The following is a 17436-nucleotide window of genomic DNA, read 5'->3' as shown; positions in this document are numbered from 1 at the left end:
GCTCAATATACAATATAAAACATAAATACTTAATTGTTAAGCATAACACTTAGGCATGTGTTGTCTTATTATACATACATGTATATCATATTTTGAAAGTAGAATCAAAACTGCATGTTACAACACCATACTTTATGTTAACACTAAAAATTCATCATACATGTTAAATTATTTGAGGTCATTCGCAACGGATAATTTCAATATGAAATCTAACATAATAAGTTGCTAATTCCAAGAAATTTATCAAGAATGAAGCATACACCTGTTTATATTTGACTTCCATATTCTTTAATTATTGAAGATCAAATTCCGCTTTTCATATTACATTTCATCTCTTATTTCTGATATTACATAATAATATAATTTCAAAACAAAATATATGTACTCATAAAAGATTCTTAATTCTTATTTTAAAGAAAATGATATAATTGTAAATGTGTAGTTCTTTCTGAAGCGTATTAAACGTTTAATGTTCAGGAATAATGTGACTCTGATAAACGTACATTCCATTACAAATCATTATTAATGGACTGAAATGCGATGTTATAATGTTTCAAATAGATTTCTAGATTATGATGTCCCGTGTGTATATGTTATAGGTATTGTTGAACACTAAATAGAGAAAGTATTAAAGACTTGTAGAAAACTGAGCTAGATGTCAATAGTTTTTATAGAAAAAAAGTAATTGGTAGATTATCACAATAGATATTTTTTGTTATACATAATACATGACATCATTAAGAAAGATTCCTAAATTTGATTTCATTTTTCCTTACTTCTTACGTTGGAAATGTTTTCAATACTTACGTGTTAATTTAATGGTTAAGCAAATATGAATTTCAATGATATTTATTTCAAAATTTTAAGGTATAGATATATAGATAGTTTATTGACGTATACATTTAGTACATACTCAATTTTTAAAGAGTTAATTATTTTGTTGCCGTCCATATCACTGCATTAACAGTTTGCGATATTATTAAAGAATGTACATGTACTTAATAATAAATATGTACCCTTACATATAATTACATGATTCCTTTATAACATCTCAAAACAGCACATTCATATCAAATTTAATTCCAATCAAAATTATATATTTTGACTAAACTATATAAAACGTCATAGCAGCTTTCATAACATGTGCGATGAGTTTAAATAAGTCCGACCAGGCTTGTTCGAGTTCTGAAATTCCATTTTTCACCAATAACTGGTTGTATCGCCAATATAAACTGTTGACCTATCAGCTGAAAAATATTTACGTGAACATTACATGTATATAAAGTGATTTTAATAACAGTCAGCCCTCCTATTTCCATTAATATATACATATGTATTCTTATATGTATCCTTCACAAGAAACATTTCATAGAATTTTCTAGCAACTGTATCAATGCTTATATAGGTATCACTAAAGATTTTCCACGTTTGAAAAATGAGATTTTGAAGATTATTTTAATGAACTTAATGTTTTATAATTACAATTTTAACACATAATTGTTATTATTTATAAATTCACAATGAATTCACTGGATATTAGCTAAAAAGAAATTACTTCCTTCAGCGTGATATAAGATTTCAAATTGAAACTTGCGAGTAAAATTGATTTTCCAAAATTAAAACAAAATATTTATGTTTTGTACCATAAACTGAGTAAAATGAAAGATAATACTTACATCCATGTAGTCGACCTTTGCTGTATACATGACATGTCGAGCACCAAGGTCATGTAATGTTTAAAACATGATGTCTGGCTCATGAAAAATGTAAGGCACTTGTCTACAGTTCCATAACTTGCATAGCGTGTGACCTTAATTGGTTACTATGTGTTAAATCTTCAGGACTCATTCCTTTAAATGTTGTGAATGGATCTTGTACATTCTGGATGGTTTTGCAAAAAGCCTGAAACTGGAAACAGCCATCTGTAAAATCAAAAATATAAACAAAATGTATACGGTGTTCAGACCGGTAAATGACTGCTATTTTGAACTGCCTTTTTTGTGTGTGGTTTTGATCTTGACAGTTTTTATTCCCATCAACTGCGTTCATTCGGCACATTAATCCTTTGCAACTAATTAAATGCGTTCATTTCTTCCCTTAAGCATGTTGTATTATATAGTATAAGATATTTAAGCGCATATAGAGCTTACTTTTAGAGCCGTTTAGAGATATCATTGTATATCATTAGGAAGGAGAAAATCTCAAATCAGAGGCTTAATGACCTACTTCTAAACTGAAGCTCAGCATAATTGAACTTGTTGATAAATAGCCCCAAACTAAAAGGTTAAAGTACCTCGTAACTCAGCACACTGTATCTTTATTAAATCTTTAAAAAGGAAAAAAACGAAATAGAATGAATAATATATTTTATTAGATTACATCCTTAAATAATATTAGTACCAATACCATTTACGGTTATTGTATCATAAGTATGGAGACAGTTAATTGGTATATCCAAATAAATTACGTTAAATTTACGTTATGTTCTCAATTTATATCAAGATATTGAAGAAGCTTGCCAATGTAATGAAGTGAAAATAGTAAAGATGATAGCACTTAAAAACATAATACTTCGGGTGAAAATGATATCTTACCAACAGAATGTAAGACACATATCAAAGCAAAACAGATCAAAATACATTGTATTGCACATAATAGAAAGTTTATCTGATCAATGATTAAGCACATTAGTACGAACTATTGACAGTTCGAGGTTATGTTGACATCATATTCATATTATTTGTTTGAACTTAAGTTTGGAGTTCACACACTATACAGGATGGACATTTAGCTAAGTATGTTTTCATCTGGCGCACCGCAAAGCGAAAGGCAAAACACGAAAATGCGACAAAGTGATCACCTTGTTATATTTTCGTGTTTTCGCATGGCGCTTAACGAAGTAAAAATACGACATGGCACAAATCAGACATTATAATTTTCGATAAAGATAATTTGATCAGATCAGCTTTTTAATTTTCATTAGATTTTGTATGTACTTAAGATTGATTTTCAGTAGTTATACAGAGCCGCGAAACAATTGTGCTAAAGTATATTCAAGGCTATGTAATATTTCATACATGTAGCATGGCCTTATTTATATTACGTGAAACGACCAATAGGATAATTTAATCACTGCTATGTGTTTCATCCGTTATAACAATGAATTTGGAAGTCCACTTAAAGAAATCCGAATATAATTTAGAGAGGATTTGAAAGTTGGATGCTTTGTAACAAACATCTCTATGAGTGCCTCAAAACTGTTAAACAATCATTTTTATACCATTAAATTCTTTCCGGTAAGCTACATCCAAATTTTTGTAATGATATTGGTGTTAAATGTGTACAACATCACCATTGGGTTAACTTGTTAAACCGACATTGACCGTGTACAGATACAACATTTGGATTACTGGTTGAATTCTACTATTAGAGGAATATTTCTTCAATATCTTTTCTGAGGTTCTACATCTTTTCGAACAACTTTTCAATACACACAATAGTATGAAATGCAAATCATTTATAAAAGTGTAAACTTGTGCTTTTTTAAAGGAATTTCTTGAGATAAACTGACAAAAAACAGGTAATTTCTTCATAATAACACGACTATTCCCCTCATTTTCTTGATTTGATATATTTATCTAAAGGAAGCTATACTTTAGATAATTTAGACAGGAATTTATACATTTCTAGGTGATGTTACTCCGAAACCAGATAAAACTAATATATATTGGGAAAACTAATAAGTTGTTTGAACTGAATTAACGTCAGTGTATATATTTAATTGAAAACCTAAATAAATTATTATGTAAATGGTTACTTTTGCTCTGGAAACAGCTGGAGCTCAGTGTACTACTATATTAGTATGTATTTTTATAAACAAATCATCTTAGTCAAATAGATAGTTACTGAGTAAAAATGTTTTAGGGCCATTTTCGTTATCATATACTATTATTTTGCCACCGATTATGTAGTTCTTTGTAAAATAAATCGAAAGACAGTATATATAGAATCGTACAGTTACAATGTCTTAATACAGATGCACCAAGAAGTATTTTGCCAGACTTTTCAGAAAACCAGGTAATGAAACCTGCCCGTTTACTGTCGAATTATCTTTCTTCTGGTTTGCATTCATATCAAATAAAAGTTGAGCAAACAACATGAATGTCTGAATATGCTACCTCAAACGCAGTAATGTAGTTACGCCAGCTGATAAATGTCATGTTTTGACAGATGTGAAGTTGTATGCCAAAGGTTAATAAGATTTTTCCAAGAATGTTATTCGTAGTTTGTGTAAGTTGGTACGAATAGAAAATGATAAGAAGCCCTCTTTTCTATTATATTGCACGCATGTAAATGTGTTATCTTAATGAGTAAATTCACTTTAATTTAATGAATTTCAAGAAAGATTTACGTGAAAATCCCTGATGAAGTTAAGGAATATTGTTTTATGTACCCATTTGTCATTTCATTTATGCGTCTCGTTGGAGACATGCGATGTAATGTATGGAATAAATGTGATAAAAAGTTTACATATAAACGTTAAACATTTTTTAGTTTAGTATTATATTATAAATAAAGGAACTGTTAAATTTAAAATGTTCTTAATATTTCAAACAGCCGTGGTTAAAGGAACTATTATAATGAACGTTTGTATCCATATCTTATGTCAAAAAATCGTATACATGTACAATTATTTCAATAAGATAGTGATGTGATTTATAGTGTCATGCCAATATGTTTGAAAATTACGCCATAGTTTTCAAAACTGATAATTTCGTTTCAGGTTCAATTCATATATCATAAATATGTACAACCCAGATATTTGAATACTTTCATATGTTCACCGACAACATCTTTACATTTTGCCTTATGAACTATATAGGTTATACAATTGAAAATAGACAGAGCACAAATATTCTAAAAATAGTTCTCCTTTGTTTGTTTGATAAGTTCTTGCCTTGCGACGGATTTTCATTTTTATATGGGTGAGGATAAACATGAGATAATACAACACACTGCTATCTTAACAAATATATTTTGTCAGAAGTTGTATAACCCTCAACTGATGAAGATAATTCTTATCTACATCATTTTTCTTATCAATTTACGCTTCCTTATTAATTGATATACAAATCAGCAATCGCAAAAAGCTGCATCTTCTCCCAGTAAAAAAAAACAAGAACGAAATAAATCTCATGTGAACAATTGCATTGAACAGTTATGTATGTGATGTACATAGAAAAATAATATAATAAAATGAACTGAACTCTTTCTTTATCATCAAGCTGCTGTTAAAGCTTTTATGAAACATTCTATATTATATAACTATATTAAAATATGTTCGTAAATCGTATTTTGAAAAAGAAGGGAGAGTTTCATGATCAAAGTTAGTGACCTATAATTGAAAATAAATTGATGTTATTGACGTGATTATTCAAAATAACAAAAACATCCCATCATAAACTATGACATTTAGAAATAAGAAAAAAAAATATTTTGAAGAAGATTTTTTTCATTTCATACTAAACATATCTATTCAGATACATGATTAAATTACAAATGCCATAGAAAGATAGAAAGTATATTATAGTACTGACTTTGTTATTTCACAGATAGAATCGTCGCCTCCCTGGTGTCTAATGGCTGCATACGCTGTATATCATTTAATCTGCTGTCGTTATGTTCTGCTCTTGAAACGCATGTTCTATATGTGTTCGTATATTATACTTATTATACTTATATTATAATAACATTAAAATCATATGTTTCAATTAAGCCGTGATGAGCGGTCATAAATGTTTCCATTCCTGATTTGTTTAATTAAATTTAAATAATATGGAAATGACATTACATAAAAAGAAACATAAACGTTTGAATATACGTAGACCTCATTTTAGGCCATTGATGGCAACACTAATTAACCTTACTTTCATTAAGATATCAGCTAGTAAATAATTTCTTATTAAATGTATATAAATGTTGTTATTTAAATAAATGATAAGGTCAATTTAAAGACTCTAAGTTAAAAATGAATATGAAGGGGTTGTTCTCTTTAGCAAACTATTCGAATTATTGAATATTTTAAGTTCTCCTTATACAACATATGTGAAAGATATCTGCTGAATTCGACATATAGATAAATGACAAAAAGTAAAACAATCTTAGATAATACATTTATTTTATTAGGCTTAGAATTATGTGTATAAATAAGTGAAGAAATAATTTAGATAGCTTAATTAATATCAATCCCTTATCAGAGTATTTGCTTCTAAACAAGCGTTCAGATCATCAGATGTAGTATTTTTTAGGTTGGAAGTATGATTCTTTTCTATGTAATGTATCCATACTTTTACAACATGAAATAATAAGTATGAATCTAATTATTTGACATTCCAAGTTTGTCAAAACAATTTTTTAGGTTAACGTGTGCTTTTTGAAGAAAATGTTCTTTGGAATTATGATGGTATTCTTTTCATTCATGAAATGAATGATCTTTATCATATAAATAATTTACGCAGATATTTGAACGTTTCTAAATAATGTAATAGTAATTACTTTATTCTGTCAACAAATGAACAAAATAAGTAACAAGTAATTGGAAACGTTGCCAGATTAAGAATTTTATTATCGACGAAATTCCATTTCTCCTCCGATGTTTTTTTGTAAATGACATGCAGGTTTACTCGTACATAATATTCTTTTTCTTTACCGCGTCCTTATTAAATAATATACAAGTCCATAATTGCATGCCAATCTTTCCAAAATGATTAAAACCAGAGCAATAGAAATATCTCATGTGACCACTGGCATCAATCGCACAGCGATGAGTATGACGTTCAGATGAAAATCTATAAATATACAATGAACTAAACTATAAACTGAACATCAAGCTGCAATACAAGTATAACTTCTATAATATAATTATAAAAACATCCTTCTTCATTAACATTTTGTGAAAAATTTTCACGAACAGAAATTAGAAGAGAAAATTGCTGTATTGTTATTTAATGAAATATGTCATCGGACTATTGAAGTGATTATTCAAAATAATTTCCTTCCCGTTAGTAACAGAGAGAAACATGTTTTATGATGTAGAGTGTTTTATTTGTGTTGGACCATCTTAACGCAGAAAATTGTAAAAATAATATAATTGATTAAATTAAAAATGCTTTTGAAAGCCAATTATTGTTCCAACTGTGTTATTTCCGAGTATGTCTGTGACCGCATTTACTTTACAAATATCACTTAATCTGATGTTTTACTGAAAATGAAATGTGATATATAGAATATTTTTACTTTGGTAGAATTATATCATAATGGTATTATAATCAAACATAGCCTGCAACATTTAAGTTTCGTCGTATTGGACGATCTATAATTTTATTTGTATATTGTACATAAGAACCATTATACTTAAAATGAATTTAATGGAGTACATCTAAACAAACGTTCAAAACTTACAGTTCAAACATTGATAGTAAGTTAATTGATAAGTACTATCAACTTATATTACATTAACTATGTGAGTCATCAACAACGCATTCTAGTATTACGTAAGTCATTAACAACACTATCTAGCATTCATTTACTAACTTAGTCACCAACGCCACTCTATAGTATAACATTACCTATGTAGATGGTCAGAAAAACTATCTAACATTATATGAACTGAGTTAGTCATCACAACCTCATCTAACATTACATTAACTATGACATTACATTAACTATGTAAGTGATCGTAAACACGTTCTAACATTACATGAATTGAGTTAGTCATTAACAACACTATCTAACATTGTATGAATAGAGTTGAACATTGATACTATTTTACAAAGTATACATGACTAGAAAAAATAGATATGTAATTTCGGATATCTCAAACTTGACAACAACATCTATACAGAATTGTTCCCTTGTTTTGGAATCACGTATGGTACTTTGTAGTTAGAACTATTAACATAACTACTTATAGTGTTACAGTTTCTATGACAGACCACTGCACTTTAAACAATGGATTATCTGATGATAGTATAGCTTGATATAAATGTTTAAGGGTAATTTTTTATATTTAGTTTTTTAAATAAATTACTAGTTTCTAAATTATGAATGCATTCTTTATTAAATGTCGTAGGTAATGGGGTAAGATAATAAGAAAACTGATTTAAGATTTGTTAAATACAATTATTATGTATCACAATAAACCTTAAGATTCAGCGTACAGTATTAACATAAACATGTGAAGTTTTAAAGGCAAAGGCAAAATATACGTACAAATACGTCCGTAAACAACTTTCTCTACTAATTTATAATATTATTTAACAGGGTTCGAATTTAAGCTCGCATACTCGCAAAATGCCAGTTAAAATCCAATACAGCGAGCAGAATAACTTGAGCTCGCATTTTTTTTGCGAGTACTTGTTCATTTTGGAAGTTTACACAATTGGTTTATTTTGCGCATGCTTGGCAAGTGTCCGCTGCAGAACTGATGACGTTTACCGTACAAGCCGCAATAACTGGTGACGTTTACCGTAAAAATTATTTTTAGTCGCTCTTTTTGGTTTTTTCTGTGGCTACATTTAGACGGACTATTTATAACAGACAAATACTATTGGTTAGCGGGTCCAAGTAGTTTTATCAAGGTCAAATGTCCGTGCGGTGCACCCGTCCGTGAATACTTAAAAAATAATGGATAAATTGGTTGTTAAAAGATCGCAGTCGGACACACATGCAACCGATGCTTCTAGTGAAAATAAAAAAAACAAAATTATCTCCTAACTCTTCTGTGGGCCATACTGCAAGCCTAAAAACGGTAAAAGAATGGATGAAAGAACTGAATATCTGACATACGAGTGTGAAGGTGACTCGGTACATAAAATCGTCTGTACAACCTGCAAGCTGTATGCACCAGCAAACATGATCTCCAACGTAAGTCTGTCATATTAAGGTCACATTGTAGAACCAGTTTAACCAAATATTTAAAAAAAATCGGAATCAATATACTTTTGATAACTAGGCCTCTTCAGTATTCATGTACATGTATGTATATATACATGCTGGCAGCATATTACAGGCTTGGTTGGCATATTTTGAGGGCTGATATTTAAATTTGTAGATGCTATCACACTAACAGTAGTGAATAGTCAAACATACATATATATAAAATTATATGGATGCAGAATTACTCTACAAACAGACTCCATGATCTATTTTGTGCTTACTTTTATAGCTGAGACATTAATTATATAAATATACTCAATACCCGTTAAGTTTTCAGTCTGTTGATGTAATCAGCTGATCAATCACAATATATGCTAAAATAATGAGGGTCAAAAGCAGTACATTGTCACTTGTAAATTCTAGTCTATAAAGGCAGGTGGTGTTCCTCTAGTATAAGCCTATTCCTGATCCGAAAACAATTGTTTTTAGCTTATAAATCAATTATTAATAAACTCATTAGCATACTACTTACCTACGTAAAATAATAAAATCATTTTACTGATGTAGGTAAGTATTATGAGTAAGTGAGGTCCATTTCATAATTGCAGTTTATAACTGGGAACACAACTGTGAAGAGGGAGTCTGTGAAATTCCATGTGAACTCTACAATGCACGTGCGAGCTGTGCAGACTAAAGCAGCTCAAGAAAGAAAAAAAAGGAATGAACAAACAGATCTTGAGAAAGGTTTTCAAAAAATGGACATGACTACATCTGAAAAGATGACAAAACCTTTCAAAACTGCTTACTATATTGCAATCTTTGAAAAACCATTCACTGACTTCCCAAATTTAATAGATCTGCAGCATTGTAATGGCTTGTCACTTGGTGATACCTACCATACTGACAAGGCTGCAAAAGATCTTATAGAGCACATTGGTGGTGTGTATTTTGATGAGACCAAACATCTTTTACATGATGCTGATTATTTTAGCATATTTTGTGATGGATCAACTGATAGATCCGAAACAGAAAAAGAAGTAATTTTAATAAAATGTTTGGACAATTACTATCCAAAAATGAGGTATCTGAAGCTTGTTGAGCCTGAAAATACAAAATCCCAAGGTATATTAGAAGCCATTGACAGGGCATTTTTAGAGTATGATTTAAATAATAACAAACAAAAAACTGTAGGCTTTTGCTCTGATGGAGCATCTGTAATGATGGGTTTCAAAAGGGGTGTCATTCAGTTAATGAAAACACAGGGTAATGCCGACTGGATAAAAGCCGTATGGTGTTTGGCCCACAGGTTAGAGTTGGCAATAAAGGATGCCTTTAAAGATACAAACATGGACAATGTCATTGAAATGCTTGTGTCCATGTATTATTTTTATAAGGGTTCTGGTAAAAGGCTGAAGGAGGCTTCAGATATTGCAGAGTTACTTGGGGAACATTTCATGAAGCCTGAGAAAACTAATGGCACAAGATGGGTTGACCATAAACTTAGGGCTACAAGTAAATTACTTAAAAATTGGCCTATTATAGTCACTCAGCTTCAAAATTATGCCGAGGACAGCTCAAATAGAGAACAGGACAGAGCTAAGGTTAGGGGGTATCTGAGGCAGCTTAAACAACACAAAATGGTTTGGTACCTGGCATTTGTAAAATATATTTTGAATGAAGTGTCAAAAATTAGTTTACTTTTTCAGAGGGAAGATCTTACTGTTTATAGTGCCATGACAAAACTCCAAAGTGCTGAAACCTCCTTAAGGGCTCTTATGGACAATGATGGCCCAACAGTTTTAGAAATCAATGACAAAATTATAGATGGCCTTTTACATGGTTTTAAACTTCAAAACATCATTCCAAATGATGCATTGGTCAGAGATAGACGCAGGATAACTCAGTCTGTTCTTGATTGCCTGCATACAAGGCTTAAAAATGTGTCAAGTGATGAAGTTTTTTTAGCATGCAATGCATTTGATCATAAAAACTGGCCTCTTTCAACAGACAGGGAGGCTCTTTTGCAGTATGGAATTGGAGATGTCAGACAGATATTCAATCATTTTGAATTTGTTCTGACAAATTCCGACTGTTACCTTGTCAATGCACTGAGCCAGTGGTCCGACTTAAAATTTTATGTAACTGGAAATGCAAGGTACAGTACTTTGAACCCACTGCTTGTATGACAGTTGATTAGCCAAATGGATAAGGATAAAGGAGATTACAAGGATATTCTTAAGGTCATTCACTTGTCAAATGTTCTACCTCTGGCCAATGCATCATGTGAAAGGGCCTTTTCAACTATGAAAAGGATAAAATCAGATTGGAGGTGCAGGCTTGGGGCAGAAATCATGGACACACTGATGAGAATCAAAGTTGGAGATATTTCTCTAAAAGACTATGACCCTAGACCTGCAGTGAGAAGATGGTGGTTGTCTGGGGAGAGGCAAAAAAGACCTAACACCCTGCCATATGGACCCAGAAATTGAACCTTCCTTTGTCTTTTGCATTCACAGAGAGTTAGGTCTTTTTACCTCTCATATAAAGCCAGTATCATCTCACAACATAACAATACCTGGAGAATTTTCAGTATCAATTTGTTTCTTTTAAATGCAAATATTTTATTCACATAAATATCCACTCAATAATTTTAAGCTACATTTTCATGACAAAAACATGTCTGTACTACAAATGATTAAAAATAGCTGTTATTTGTTTAGAACTTTGTCACTGTTGCAATTAAGAACTGACATATTGTGTGCAACAAAACCTTAGCTTGGTGGCTCTGAACTGTTTAGAAAGTAATATTCATGGAAGATGCCAGCTTTATATGTGCATACATATTCACAGACATAATGTAATGATATGCCTTAATTGTTTGAATTGTTCATGTTTCGTTACAGAGTGTTTAAGTTCTGCACTTTAATATAATTTGTCATACTATATTTTAATTATGTTCAAAGTTTAATATATTGTCAATTATAGTAATAAAGATATGAAATATTGGAAATGCCAGTTGACTTCTTCATATTGCCAGTTAAACAATTTGCTACTTGCAAAAATTTGCAAGTAGAAAATATTGCTAAATTCGAACCCTGATATATAAACATTAACTATCACGTTTAACTTATATTTTTGAAATGAAATTATAATAAATAAATAAACGTGATAATAAGGCCTTAATTGGACTGAATGAACTTAAATGAAATTTGAACTTGTTTAAATTTATTTGCTGGGTTTTTTGTTGTTTTTTTTTTTTTGGGGGGGGGGGGGTTGCACCTTAAACATATGATGCCATATTTATTAATATCTTAAGCAAATATTGAAAAGATAATGGAGAAACTATCTTATAACATTATTATCAGAAATGTTCTTTTTATATAAATGTGGTTGATAACATGACAAAATAGGAGTGTTCCACTAAGAATTATGATTTAAGTATTTGAAAGAAAAATCTAATAAAAGCTCTTTTACGACATTTGACATGATTTATTATGTCTTTTCTTTTACCTGCGATTGAATTGGTGTTTTACAATTGTTATTTGTAATTGTTTCGCTTAAAACAACACACTTTCAGCAAGCCTTGTGATGTTTAAATAGATAGTATGCTTTAAGGTAAACAAATAAATCATCAAATTAAATGAATAACTATGTCAGTAAATGAAAAACGTTACTCGTATGCTATTCATCATAATCAACACTTACCCTGAAAAGACCGGGAGTAAGAAGACTTTGTCACTAGTATGGACGACATCCGTGAAGTCTCTGAAGGTTATATATTTTGGCCGACTTACTTTAATTTGTAAACTTAATACCCCCAAATTGATAATGGGCAATTCTCATAATGGAAACTCAGCAATTCTATTAAAGAAATTAAGCATGCGTGGGCGGAAACGGACATTAACACTTTTAATCGGATGTATAGTGCTCTTCAATTCTACATTGTCAACTTTATATATCATATACATCTAAATAATTGTAACAAAATGTTCAAATTTTATTTAAAACAATATAAGATAAAAACAAAATGTATGCAACATTTTTAACCATTTAACAAGACAATAATACAAAACTATGAAAATAGTCAGTCATCTGTTATACATCATTTTACGTTGAACTTTAAGACAGCTGACTAAAACCAGACAAGTATGTTAGTTCCGATGCAGTGAAAGCTTGTATGTACAACACCTGAATAAATATTGAACCTGGCTGTTTGGCATGGGTACCAGCTGAATATACAATACAAAACATAAATACTTTATTGTTAAGCATAACATGTAGGCATGTGTTGTCTTATTATATATACATGTATATCATATTTTGAAAGTAGAATCATAATTGCATGGTACAATACCATACTTTACGTTAAATACAAACATTCATCATACATGTTAAATTCTTTGAGGTCATTCGCAGTGGATTATTTTAATATGGAAACTATAATAATTAGTTGCTAATATCAAGAAATTAATCAAGAAAGAACCAAACATTTCTGTATTTAAGACTTATTGAAAACCAAATTCCTCTTAATATCATTACATGCCATGTCTTATTTCCGAATAAAAATATAACATTATATTATTTCACAACAAAATATATCTACTTATAACATTCATTTCATATTATAATAATAATCGTATACATGTACTTTGTACATGTGCAGTTCTGTATGAAGCGTATAAAACGTTTCGTGTTCAGGAATATTGAGATTCTGATAAACATTAAAACACGTAATTGATTGAAATGTGATGTTTTAATGGTTCAAATGTTTTTAAATAGAATGCTACTAGATAATAATGTCCCGTGTGTATATGGTATTACAAGCAGGTATTGTTGAACACTAAATAGAGAAAGTTTTTTAGTAAACTTTGAGTTAGTCGGAAAAAGGTAATTGGTGGAATATTACAATAAATATTTTTGTTATAAACATTACATGTTATCAAAAAGAAAGAGTCCTACACTTGATTTCATTGTTCCTTTTTTCTTACAGAGGAAGTGTTTACAATACTTGCCTGGCAGGGTTGATTTTTATTCTTATTTGTTAACGATTAAGATAAAGGTCAAGCAAATAAGAATTCCAGTAATAATGTTTTTTAAACTTTAAATATTTGGTATCTTATCACTTTCTTTAGCAGTTTGAGATACTCTCAAATAATTATGTACATGTACTTTATAATTAACATGTACCCCCTTTTGATCGCATTTTATTACCTGATCCTTTCTAACATTCAAAACAGACATTCATATCAAAAAACAATAAAAATACTAATTATATATAGAAAACTCAATAAAACGTCATAGCGGCTTTCATAACATGTGCGATGAGCTTAAATAAGTCCGACCAGGCTTGTTCGAGTTCTGAATTCCACTTTTCACCAATAACTGGTTGTATCGCCAATATAAACTGTGGTCCTATCAGCTGAAAAAAATATATAAAATGATATTTATAATAGTCAGCCCTCTTAATTGCATTACGATATACATTTTTGGTATATACTTATGAATGAAATATTGGGAAATATTGATATAAAAATTTGTATCTTCATTTTCCGTTTTTTCAATTTAAAAAAAATCCAGTGAAACATATTTTCTGTTTTTTCAATGGTGTCTTGCCGAATTACTGTATTCTTAATTCAGCCAAAACACAACGTTAAAAGGAGAAGTTTTAAGAATGGTAAGGCCAAAAAAGAGAACAAGTATATAATAAACAGAAAATTCAAGTTTTTTTCTATAAATACAGGATTTGTTTTCATCTTGTGATAGTAAAATTATCGTAAATCACTTGTGGCTACCGCAACTCGTGAAATATTTATTTTCATACCACTCGATGAAAATAAATCCTACAATTCTAGAAAAACTTGAAAATTCTCTCTGTATACTTTATTAGAAACATTTAATAGAATTTATTATCAACTGTACTAATGCTTATTTCTGTAAGATATACGAAATAAATTTAAAAGGAAACAATGTACATGTTTAAAAATGAGAAGATTTTGATATTATTTTTATGAACTTAATGTTTTATAATCACAATTATCTTTACACACAATAGTTATAATTCTGAAATTCACAATGCATTCACTAGATATAAGCCAAGATATAAAAATACTTTCTCCAGCGTGATGAAACTTTCTAGTTTTGATAACAAACAAATAGTGCATAGACTGTACCAAAATTAAAATATATATGTATGTATTGTACCATAAACTGAGTTAAATGAAAGATAATACTTACATCCATGTAGTCGACCTTTGCTGTATACATGACATGTCGAGCACCAAGGTCATGTAATGTTTTAAACATGATGTCTGGCTCATGAATACATGTAAGGCACTTGTCTACAGTTCCCATGACTCGCATAGCGTGTGACTTTAATTGGTTGCTATGTGTTAAATCTTCAGGACTCATTCCTTTAAATGTTGTCAATGCATCTTGTACATCTGGATGGCTTGCAAAAAGCCTGAACTTGAAAACAGTCATCTGTAAACTCAATATATATTAACGAATGTAGACGGTGTTCAGACCGATAGATGATGGTTATTTTGAACTGCCTTTTATGTGTGTGGTTTTGATCTTGACAGTTTTATCCCATCAACTGCGTTTATTCGGCATATTAATCTTTGAAACTGATTAAATGGTTTATTTCTTCCCTTAAGCATGTTGTATTATATAGTAAAGGATATTCAAGCGCATATAGAGATTGCTTTTTAGAGCCGTTTAGAGATATCATTGTATATCATTAGGAAGGAGAAAATCTCAAATCAGAGGCTTAATTACCTACTTCTAAACTGAAGCTCAGCATAATTGAACTTGTTGATAAATAGCCCCAAACTAAAAGGTTAAAGTACCTCGTAACTCAACAAACTGTATCTTTATTAATTCTTTAAAAAGGAAAAAAACGAAATAGAATGAATAACATATTTTATTTGATTACATCCTTAAATGATATTAGTACCAATACCATTTACGGTTATTGTATCATTAGTATGGAGACAGTTAATTGGTATATCCAAATAAATTACATTAAATTTACGTTATGTTCTCAATTTATATCAAGATGTTTGAATAAGCTTTACAATGTAATATAAATAAAGTGAAAATAGTAAAGATGATAGCTCTTAAATACATAATGCGTCGGGAAAAATGATATCTTATCAACAGAATTTAAAGTCATATCAAAGGTAAATAGATCAAAAAAACATTGTATTGCACAATCATACAAAAGTTTATCTGATCAATAATTAAGCACATTAGTACGAACCATTGTATTCTTATACTTAGTAATGTTGACATGTCATATTTATATTATTTGTTTGAACTTAAGTCACTATACAGGATCCTACGGAAGCCCATTGCGGCCGTTTTGGTGTAAGAAGTTAGAACTTATACGTTAGATCTGCGAACTTAGATCTTAGAAGTTAGAGGTTATATTGACATCATATTCATATTATTTGTTTGAACTAAAGTTTGGAGTTTACACACTATACAGGATCGACATTTAGCTAAGTATAATTTTGTCTGGCGCCCCGCAAAGCGAAAGGCAAAACACGAAAATGCGACAAAGTGATCACCTTGTTATATTTTCGTGTTTTCGCCTGGCGCCTCGCGAAGCAAAAATACGACATGGCACAAATAAACCATCATAATTTTCGAAATAGATCATTTGATCAGATCAGCTTTTTAGTTTTCAGTTAGACTTGTATGTACTTAAGATTGATTTCAGTAAGTATACAGAAGCACGCGAAAAAATGTGCTAAAGTAATATCAGGCTATGAATATTTCATCATTAGATGGTCTGATTATAATTACGTGAACGACATAGAACTAATTTAACCATGTATGTGAACATCACGTTATAAACAATCAACATAAAGAAATATGAATATAAGTTAGAGTAAGAGTAAATCAATACAGAATTTTATTTATTTTACTTTTTTATAAGTGCAAATGACGACATGTAAATAATTATTTGCAACTTTGTTTGTTTTTGTTTTTTTTTGTTTTTTATTTGTAACTAAATTCCCCTTTGAGTGCCTAAAAACTGTTAAATAATCACTTTTATAACATTAAATTCCGTTTTGCTTGTATAATCAGGTAAATTATCGTAAGATATTGGTGTTAACTGTGTACAACACCACCATTGTGTTGACATGTTTAACCGACATTGACTGTGTACGGAAGCATCATTGGGATAACTGGTTAAATTCGGCTAGATGAGGAATATTTCTTTACTATCTTTTCCGAGGTTCTAAGTTTTCCGGAGCAACTTTCTAGTACAAAGAGTAGTATGAAATGCAACTTCCAAATCAATTATAAAAGTGTAAATGTGTGCTTCTTTAAGGAAATACCTGAGATAAAATGACAAAAGCACGAATTTTCTTCAAAATAATACGATTTTTCCTCATTAGATATATTTATCTAAAAGAAGCTATTATATAGATAATTCAGACAGGAATTTATACATTTCTCGGTGATGCAACTCCGAAACCAGATAACTCT

General features: G+C 30.1%; 2 protein-coding genes across 3 annotated transcripts in view; one reads left to right on the top strand and one right to left on the bottom strand.

Moving 5' to 3' along the window:
• Nucleotides 1-8817: 8817 nt before the first annotated feature.
• Nucleotides 8818-11123, top strand: LOC132731633 (zinc finger protein 862-like). Its single transcript, XM_060717845.1, has 2 exons — nt 8818-8925; nt 9546-11123. Exons 1-2 carry the CDS (start codon nt 8818-8820, stop codon nt 11121-11123), a joined length of 1686 nt encoding a protein of 561 aa, XP_060573828.1.
• A 1851-nt stretch (nt 11124-12974) lies between these two features.
• Nucleotides 12975-17436, bottom strand: part of LOC132731634 (globin C, coelomic-like) — a 42913-nt gene continuing 38451 nt past the window's right edge. For both annotated transcript variants that reach the window (XM_060717850.1, XM_060717847.1), the window contains exons 2-3: nt 15172-15397; nt 12975-14356 (exon numbers count right to left, since the gene is read on the bottom strand). In XM_060717850.1, coding sequence (XP_060573833.1) covers nt 14222-14356; nt 15172-15397 — 361 coding nt within the window. In that variant the 3' untranslated portion in view covers nt 12975-14221. The remainder of the gene's footprint in view (nt 14357-15171; nt 15398-17436) is intronic.

The sequence above is a fragment of the Ruditapes philippinarum genome, unplaced genomic scaffold (genome assembly GCF_026571515.1).
Source record: "Ruditapes philippinarum isolate M1 unplaced genomic scaffold, ASM2657151v2 ctg2622_1_1_1_1, whole genome shotgun sequence".
NCBI lineage: Eukaryota > Metazoa > Mollusca > Bivalvia > Venerida > Veneridae > Ruditapes > Ruditapes philippinarum.
This window is presented reverse-complemented; position numbering and strand designations above follow the sequence as displayed.

Bases quoted from the DNA above. Each gene is read 5' to 3' on its own strand.
- LOC132731633 (XM_060717845.1), top strand. From the start codon at position 8,818: ATGGATGAAAGAACTGAATATCTGACATACGAGTGTGAAGGTGACTCG. The intron at 8,926-9,545 runs GTAAGTCTGTCA...TCATAATTGCAG, and splicing joins CAGCAAACATGATCTCCAAC to TTTATAACTGGGAACACAAC.